Raw genomic sequence first — 10,000 nt, 5'->3', positions numbered from 1 at the left:
GCAGTGATAGCACGGGGTATTTCTGTCTTGTGTAGTTTACGTGGGTTGTTTTCAAGTATATGTGAGACTAGTGTAATTAGATTCGTAAAAATCTCACAGAAGAGAATTGGTTTATGTTAATCCTGCATTCGTATTGCGAGGGGGATTGTTAAGTTGTAACAGGGGTGTCCTGTTATGGATTGAGGACTGATTTGTCACCTTGCTTGTTCATAGGGTGAAGGTCAGCGTCCACTCACAACCTTCAGAATAAACAACATTACTGTATGAATCCGGAGCATGATTGGGGACGAGACATGGCTTAAGTAGAATAATAAAAAAAATCAATAAATCAGCCAATAGATAGCTTTTGATTGAATTACTGGGACGAGACATGCTAGACGAATAGTATAAAACTTACTCTCAATAAATCTGCCATTAGATAGCTTTTGAATTAACGTAGGTTGTTCATTGCCGCTATGTACACGCGTCCCGGTGTTTTTTTCCCCAGGGTTGATAGACCGTGGTTGGAGTAACTGTTAGGAATGTTGTGAAAGTCTCTGTTATTTCACCAAGAGAGCAAAACAGTCGGCCATGTACGTTTCTGTAGATCGGCGGTTCCCTACAGATGGAAAGATATATGGATAGATAGATGTATAGCTAGATAGAGTGATAGAAAAATATATGGATAGCTAGATAGATCTGTACATAGAGAGATAGATAGATAGCTAGAAAGATAAATAAGTAGAAAGATATATGGATAGATGGGTGGGTAGATGGCTAGGTGGATAGATAAATAAATAAATTGATCGGTAGGTAGGTATAGGGACAGACAGACAGATAGATAAATATATAGATTTAGAGAAGGATATGGCAGATAAAGAAGCTATAACTAATTCGTTTTTCTGACATTTTTCAACAGATTGTTTCTCTCTTCTCTCTCTCTTCTCTCTCTCTCTCTCTCTCTCTCTCTCTCTCCCTATCTCTCCCTCCCTCTCTCCTCCCTCTCTCCTCCTATTCTCCTCTCCTCCTCTCCCCCTTCCCCTCTCCCTCCTTCCTCCTCCCCTCTCTCCTCCCTTCTCCTCTCTCCTCCCTCCTCCTCCCTCCCTCCCTCCCTCTCCCTCCCTCCTCCTCCCTCCCTCCCTCTCTCCTCCTCTCTCCTCTCCTCTCTATCTCTCTCTCTCCTCTCTCTCCCTCTCCTCCTCCTCCCTCCCTCTCCTCTCTCTCCTCTCCCTCTCCCTCTCTCCTCTCTCTCTCTCCTCTCCTCTCTCTCTCTCTCTCCTCTCTCTCTCTCTCTCTCTCTCTCTCTCTCTCTCTCTCTCTCTCTCTCTCTCTCATCCACACCCTTATCCACGCTTTATTCACCTTCCCACCAACCCATCTACCTTCATTCTCTCCCTCCCTTCCCTCCGTTCGTTCGTTCTTTCCTTCCTTCCTTCCTTCCATCCTCCTCCTTCCTTCCTTCCTTCCTTCCTTCCTTCCTTCCTTCCTTCCTTCCTTCCTTCCTACCTACCTACCTACCTACCTACCTACCTACCTACTACCTACCTACCTACCTACCTACCTACCTACTTACCTCCCATGTAATTTTGTACATTTATCCCTAAATGTATGTGGATTTTCATAAATATCAGTGTTCTACATATTTATTTTCTCTTTAGTATGGTATTCTTTAATGCAGAAATATTCCAGGTTATTCACACACATTTTTGGTCTATTGAATGTGACATGATTATTTACTTCTTGAGTGAATATAATCAGACACCTGAAAGCACTGGTAAATTAGATGCATCTGATTATTAAATACTATTGGTGACTTACATACCCGTGTTATAACACAAATGCTTGTTTAGTCGTAGGTAAGCTACTTATTAACAGGAAATGATGCAGGGGTATAAGAACTTCCTGGGGGAAATTAACATAATTAATTTCCCATTGAAGGAAAGTACTACGAATTAGATTTATATATTTGTAATGTATTGTGTTGTACATGTTCGCTCTTGCTTGACAGATCGGTGGACAGAGGAGTCTTCCCACAACACCAGAAGTGAATGAGGATGCCAATACAAAATCTGGGACTCCCTCGAAGGTTCCTACGTCTGCCTCTCCGTCAACGCCTCCAGAGTTACCTTCTCACACTGCTTTCGGTATGCCTGTTTGCTCTTATATGAGTAGTTATAATCAATGAATTATTTCTGTTAACTCTGTAAAGAAGAATGAAAAACACGTCAAAATCTCAGTTTGTGTTGAAAGTATTTAACTATTTAACTGGTAAATATTTAACTGATAACATTTATTTATGTGCAGATGAAGAAAGCAGCCCCTCTCATGAGCAGCACATCAGCATTGAGCGACGGGATTCAGAAAAGAAAGATAAAGAGGACAAGAAAGATGAGCCTCTACTTCAGCGTCTCTTTGGCAGTGTGCGCTCGGGTCGACGGCGGTCGCGTGGCAATGGTGATGACAGCCGGGAAAACAGTGTCAGTCCTCTCCGGAGAGGAGGAGACCAACGAGCCTCAAGAGAGAAAAGGCGAGACTCTTCTGGCTCAAGGTTCTCCATGCTGGGGCGAGCCTCCACGAAGGCACACAATGATTCTCATCCTCTGCCTCCTTCTGGCCGAGCAAGAGATCCTAGTCGGGAGAGACCTTATAAAGAGGCATCATCTTCGCCACCACAGACTCCACGCTCGTCAAGTGTAGAAGGACGGCTAGAGAGCACTGGTCCTGGTCAGCAATCGGCTTTCCAAATTTCGTCTTATGAAGATTGTCCCTCGAGGCCTTTCAGTGGGGTGAGGAAAGTGAAAAGCTTCAGAGAAGTTGCAGGACAGCCAGAGACACAAAGAGAACCCATACATCGCAAAGTTTCATCTCAGAGTAATGTGGAGGAGAGAATTAGCATATCTAGCAAGATTTCAAGAATATCAGCCTCCTTTGAGAGTCTGGACAATGAAAGTGACTCAAAGTTAACACACACTGCCAATTCAAGTGGAACTTCTAGTACAGAAATCTTGTCTACCTCACCACAACGTTCATCAACAGACTCACTCACAAGCACACAGATCCCTGGTGTATTTATACGTCAACACTCCCAGAACCAACACAGGGTCGGGATTCCAAAGTATCAAGATCAATTTCAACAAAGCCATTATTTGCAGCAAGGGAACCAGGATTCAGGTTCGGGACCTTTGTCATTGGACTCTAGTATATCTTTGCATACAAAGGAATCTGATGAACATATGCGTAAGGCATCAAGTGTGGACCATGTGAGTTATGTTGTAGGTTCATGGCAGCCAGCTAAGGATTCTGAAGTTCCAGACCCTGTTGTTCACAAAACAACAGAAAGCAAACAGGCATTGGTATCAAAGAATATAAGTCCAGAAATTAAACCAGCTGACAGGGTTTCACCAAAGCAGGCACTACGTTCCCATTCCTTGCAAGGGGATGATGCAGGACCTCCTGTTTCTGGCACTGATGAAAGTGAGCCCGAGGGAGAACGTACACCTCGTCGCCCTCTCAAGAAGGAGCCAAGCATGAAACGTGTTCCTCCACGTGAAGTGGAACCAGATCCTGTACCTGAGTTTATGCGGATTCAGCTCAACAAGGTTGAAAGTAAAGGTCAGTCTGTTGTATATGAAACAGAGCAAGAAAAAGGTAATAAAACTGATGGAAAAGACAAAGAACTCAGAAATCAGGCTGATCCATCCATCAAGGAAATTTCAGTGACAGAATTGTCCGATGGTGCTGCAGTTTACAGGTCTGAAACAAAGGATGGTAAGTCTTCATCACTTGGCAAGAGAGGAAGTGCTCAGTTCAGTAAAGGGTCACTGAGAGACGTTTCACCATCCAGCGGAAATGTAGAAATTATAGATTCGGATTCAAATGTAGAAGGAACCACTCCAGACTCTACTGTGGAACGTGTTGTATTACGAAAACCTTTAGTGTCTGAGAGAGCACCACTGATGGAACGTGCTAGCTCTATGTCCAGCCAGGTTACTTCCTCCAAAAATGAGCAGCCTGAGTTGTTTAAGGTATTTGCTCGAAGATCCTTCAAAGTTAAGGATATTGAGAAGGAAAAATCCGAAGAAAGTGATAATGATGAAGAGGAGAATATAGAAGGAACAAGTGAAGTATCAGAGGTCACCATCATACCTACTCGTGCTCCTGTTGCCTCACCTGCTTCTCCTGTACCTAGTAAAGAGACATCATTGCCTGCAACCTCAATATCTCTCACAGCAGGTCATCAAAAGCCAAGTCTGAATACCATTTCTTTCAATCGTAAAACTGTTGGCAATCCAGCACTGTCGTTTTGTCCACCGCCTGTTACAAATACATCTGCAGCTGCACCTGGATCACCCAAGGCAACAGTACTGGTTGTATCTGGCAATACCAGCCCACTACCAATGAGCACAGATCTAACTAATAATGCAGTCAGTACTTCTCGAAATATAAGTAACATCACCACAACTAGCAGCACGATGATTAGTAGTGCAAGTCGAAGCATTACCACTATCACCACACCAAATAATGCCTCTGTCAATAAGCCAATAACCGCCCCCATTCATGGTCCCACTGTGCGCTCATCAAATGCCATGGTGACATCAGAGGCTGGGGTTACGGTTACTACTTCCAGCTCATCCATATTTAGTAAGATCATCAGTAGAAGTTCAAGTGTAACAGCAACCAATGAAGTTAACAAAAATGAACAAGAAAGTGCTCCAGCCACACCACCTCCAGCAAAGCTGTCTGTATCGGGCAGATCTGGATCAAGTATTGTCTGGCCACCGCGTCCACTGCCACAAGAGGAAACCCAACCTGCTGTACATTTGTCTCACACCTCACATGCCAGTGTTGCAGGACCTCAGTCCAAAAAGGTGTCTAGGAGTCCATCATCCGTCAGTGAATCTGAAGATGCCAAACCAACAGACGTTACTGAGAGCAAAGAAGGACCTGTAGAGATATCACCACTGGACATTGGAGCAGCACGACGAAGATTCATGAGTGGAGGTAAAGACCGTCCACAAGCACCAGCAACTCCTCCATCTCAGAATGTAAGTTCAGTATCAGCTGCAACAGTGCCCTCTTCCCCAGGAACTACGTCACTGCTGTCTAAACCATCATCGGCACCAGTAACAGAAACTCGCAGTGCTGCTCCATCCTTTACTGTCACTGTACGAACCCAATCACCTGCAAGTGTTGCTCACACTGATTCTCAAGCCCCAACTTCTGCAGTCACAAACACCTTGGCAGATAGTAATGTTACTACTTCTGTAAGTGCTAACACTGGCAAATCTGAACATGGAGTAGCTCAGCAAGCGGCTGAAGACTGGAGGGTGCTTGTGAGGCAGCGCAGAGAAGGGAGGCTGAAGCAGAGCAAGACACCCGACACTGAGGAAATTATTATTGAGGTGAGTACGCATGGTTATTGAATATATGTTTTAAGAAAAAATAAAAAAATTTGGAAAATGTATTTATTGAAGATAGGTATGACTTTCCTCAAAGGATATGGTTTCTGCTCATTTTTTTATCCTTTTCATCAACTTTTAAAAGTGTAAGTGCAGTTATATTACCTCTCACAGAAAAAAGTGACAGATAAAGTAGTAATGATAGATACATTTATTTCTAACTGTAGCTTCCTAAATTGGGCATAAGATTTGCTAAATATTGCATTATGTTCCTCTTCATATCTCGCAGATTTGATCTCTTCCAGTTTGGAATGAGAAACTAAACTCTGTTTTGATTTTAATGTTATTATTGCTCCCTTATTGTATGTTTTCTGTATATATTGTTAATTTTCCAGGAATAAAATAGTCTTTTCTTTAAAAAAAATTGTGGCATTTAAAAAATAAAATAAAAAATCTTGTTTTCCTGTTTTCTGGGATAGCATTTTGTCATATTTTGATAAACATGAGGTATTAACCCAATCACCCCGGATTTATGTTCAGTCCCTTGTAGGTTTTTGTGAATTTTATTACATACAGATGGCTCCACATGTGCTCAGCCTCCAAGGAGTCTATCAGTAAGCCCTACTGACTGATCTTGATTTCCCCATTCCTTGAATTGGCGGGAAAATGCGTTTTTCCTTTTAATACAATTGATATCAATACTGTTATTATTGTTATGATTATTAAAGTATTATTAAAATCTTGTTAACATTTAAGACAATGAAATAATGCAAAAGATCCTTTCCAAAAGTCAAGGAAAAGGGTAAACAGGTGCGAAAGGTAGGACTAATAAGTGACCCCTTGATGACTAAGCACTTGTAGAGCCATCTATGTGTGAATACAATAAATAAACCTGTGTTACAGTGGGCATGGCATGTATTCTTGCCAAACGTGGCGATTGGGTTAATATTCACAAGGATGCATTTTATATTGGCCTTTTTTCAGTATATACCTGTAGTTTAACATATATCCATGTTTAACAAATGGCTATGTTCGACTGTATTTCAGACTCGACCACCAGTTTCGAGGAACAGCAAAGTGCTCGAGATGGCCAACAACTTCCAGAAGCTTCAGGTTGCCTAGCAGAAGTTTTGTCCAGGACAACTCTGGCCGCAATGATTAAAAGAATTGCGAAAAGTCTTTTTTACTATTAAGTGTTGTTGCAAACTACTTATATCTGTTGGTAATTTTCAACCAGGCTAGGTTATGCACTTGTGATGTGACTTGTCATTATAATTCTTTCTTTGAGGATCTTTGTTTGTTTTGATGTTTTGTATCTTCTCCTTTTTATCATAAGTGTTTATCTACCATAGCTGTTGCACTGAATACATTAATATTGGTTTTACACTTCAATAAACAGTGATTTTATAGGATGGTCACAGTTCTGAAAGTGGCTTGAGGTGCATTGTAAGCTTGAAGACAAAAAGTAGGCAAGAATTAAATTCGTCTCAAATAAGAATTTGTATATTTGGAACAGGAATTGAATTTGCAGTTCTATTGAATTTTTTTTTTCATTGAATCATAATTTGTGGTATTAGTAAGTGGTTTTAATTAATTTTCTATGCATAAGAAATGCTATCGACTCTTTTCTCCTTTTTTTTTTTGCCAGATGTAAAAGCTACAGGGTTCTAAATGACAATAAAAGCAATGGAAAACTAGGATTGTGAATTACTCATCGCTTTAGGAGCATGATGTAGGGTGACACTAGGTTGGATGTGTGAAATAAGCTGTCCTTTTATTTTGAGCCATCGTGAATGTTATTCTGGAAAGCATGTTGTTAGTAAATTAAACAACAGATGTTTAGGGCCCTCTTAGATGTGGGGAAGAAGATACTATTAAGCAGAAGCTATAAATATTTATGTAAATAAAATATAGATATGCCTACCAAAATGTTACATAATTATAGAATTTTGAAGTGAAGTTATTTGTGTCATAACTGCTTGATGCGAAAAGCAAACAGCTATGACTAAAGACTTCAAGACTGTGTTGTAATAAAGCATTTACAAAGATCCTTGTTTCATGTACTGATGTAAAAAAAAAAAAAAGATAAGGATTATAAGTGTAGCAAAGATAACATATAGACGCTGTGTATATAATGTGTAAATATCTTTTTTGACAAGAAGTATGTTTAGTCATAGATTATGGGATATACAGGTTTGTCAAAGTTCCAGATGGATATAATGATGTTCATTATAAAGCGGCAATGCATATTGCTTTACCTTTTTTTTTTGTTTTTATTTGTTTTTATTTTATTTATTTATTTTCATTTTTTTGTAAAATTTCTTTTATTAGTGAACTGTATAATTGTAGCTTATATAAAGAGGCAAAATTTCTACAAATCTCAATTGTTAGAATCTGTGGATAATTTTATATATATGAATATACACACACAGCTATCTTACATTTTTAGTATCATGACATATTCATTCAGGTTTGTAATATACATAAATAAATGGAATGTAACAGCATAAAACTTTATACCAAAAATGTAGGACTAGTTTGATTAACAGATTCCATTTCCCAGTGATATATATATAAACACAAAGTCCAACAAATGTAAATAAATGCTGAGCATCCAAATGGCATTTTCTTATACTTTGTGACGTGTTTTACTCTCCAGTTTAGACACTCACAGAAAAAGAACAAACAGTTTTATTATATTTCATTTACACGCAGGAAAAAAGGATATTTGATCATATTCCATGTATGTTTTACTACCATTTCTAGCGCCAGAAAAATATCATGAGATAATACACACAGCAGTGTTTATTAGTATTGAAGGGAACTTGTGGTGCATTAGTACAGGAGGGGACTTGTGGGAGACTGAGGTTCTTGCACATTCTGCAAAATAAGTTGCAAAATGCATGTCCAGCACCTTTAATGTTTATCCCCTGATACAAGTTTATTATATACTGTAATTCAACCATATGCTATATTTCTCCACCAACCAGCATTTATAATTTCTTTTACCTGTGACCCTCTCAGGGCATAGCTATCTGGCATATTTTCTTTCATAGCTGAGTAATTCCGTTTGGTTTACCCCTTTAAAAACTGCATGACTTTCACACTTTTCTTTTCTTTTCGTCATCTCTCTTGTGTGTGTTCAATACCGTTTTTATTATTTGTATAGTTTGTATAATTTTTCTCTTCTCTTTTTCAATTTAATCCTACACCTCTTCACAAAATATTCTACTTTTATTCCCGAGAGAATAATGTCTTACGATAATTCTGCTCTTTTTTTTTTTACTCCCACTCTTGTTAGAAATGTTCAGTAAATTTTAGTAATTCCAACTATTTTTTCACTATCCCCAGTATTCTCCTCTTAACGGATGCTACGACTAGCATCGTTATCATACGGTGACTGGTACTTATGGTTCTATTTGTAATCTGCTAATTATTTTCTGTGATAAAAGCAAAAAATATGGAAAAAAGTGGAGGGATATATATATTTTTTTGTGCCCATCTTTATTAAAACCTCAATTATACCTTTTTTGGAATGTGATCAGTCATAATTTCACTGTTTTTTAAATCATGTTTCATTGAAATGGAACATATTTTTAGATTTTTCTTTTTCTTTTCTTTTTCTTTAGTTAGATGTGAATTTATTATGGAGGATTATGTTCATTTTTTTAACATTTTCATTTTGAAGAACATGTTTATATACATTCTTGATATTTTCTCTTTTTTTCATTTAGACATATACAATATCAAGTGCCTCTGTTTGCAAAGTTTTCATTGCCTTTGTAACATACATGTGATATTATTTTCCCAAAATTATAGGCTGTATTCTAAAAGTTGGTCAAGGCAGATCAACTTGTGGTTCACTATAATGTACATTAAATTAAATACTTGATTATTTAGAAAAAGAATTACAAGTGTGTGTCTACATTATGTGCCTTTAATGTACATAAACAATGAAAATGTGTGTTTATTAGCCCTGTATCACAGAATAATGTAAAATGGATATTAATAAAATCTTATGGTAAAAAGTACTGTGAATATCATTATTTCTTTACAGCCTTATTATGTATCTTTATGAAATTAAACTGATTTTTTAAAGATTAAATTTACCTAATAACTTAACTGTTCAGTATTCGATATTCAAAGTCATATATCATTATGATGGAGGATGTACATCTTGCTTCAAGACAATTTTTTTTTTTTAATCATTTTTTTTTCATACTACAGATATGAAGAGAACTTCATTTCTGTACATTAGATGGGTTGAACAAAATGTTTGTTTATAGAATATATATATATATATATATATATATATATATATAAATTTTAAATATATATATATAGATAAATAAGAAAAGATAAGACCAAGAGAGAGATACTATAATAATATGAAATAATAGAAAAGATATAGATAGAAGAAAAAAATAAACAGAAGAAGAGATAGAAATAGAAAATATAAGAAGATAGAAGAGAAAATGATTAGATAGACATGATATATATATATAAGATAGAGATATAAGAAAAAATATAAAAAAAAGAATAAGAAATGAAAGAAGAAGAGACATAAATAATAACACACATATATAATAAATAGAATAAGTAGATAGAGAATAAATAAGAAT

The 10,000-nt window shown here is 37.5% G+C and overlaps 1 protein-coding gene across 1 annotated transcript in view; it reads left to right on the top strand.

Moving 5' to 3' along the window:
• The window catches only part of LOC119595009 (mucin-5AC-like), a 72,227-nt gene extending 62,818 nt beyond the window's left edge, over window positions 1–9,409 (top strand). Inside the window, exons 10-12 of the mRNA XM_037944141.1 lie at window positions 1,988–2,123; window positions 2,284–5,381; window positions 6,426–9,409. Of these exons, the coding sequence (XP_037800069.1) occupies window positions 1,988–2,123; window positions 2,284–5,381; window positions 6,426–6,500 (3,309 nt within the window). The 3' untranslated portion in view covers window positions 6,501–9,409. The remainder of the gene's footprint in view (window positions 1–1,987; window positions 2,124–2,283; window positions 5,382–6,425) is intronic.
• The last annotated feature ends 591 nt before the right edge of the window (window positions 9,410–10,000 follow it).

This window comes from Penaeus monodon, chromosome 35, assembly GCF_015228065.2.
Source record: "Penaeus monodon isolate SGIC_2016 chromosome 35, NSTDA_Pmon_1, whole genome shotgun sequence".
Lineage (NCBI taxonomy): Eukaryota > Metazoa > Arthropoda > Malacostraca > Decapoda > Penaeidae > Penaeus > Penaeus monodon.
This window is presented reverse-complemented; position numbering and strand designations above follow the sequence as displayed.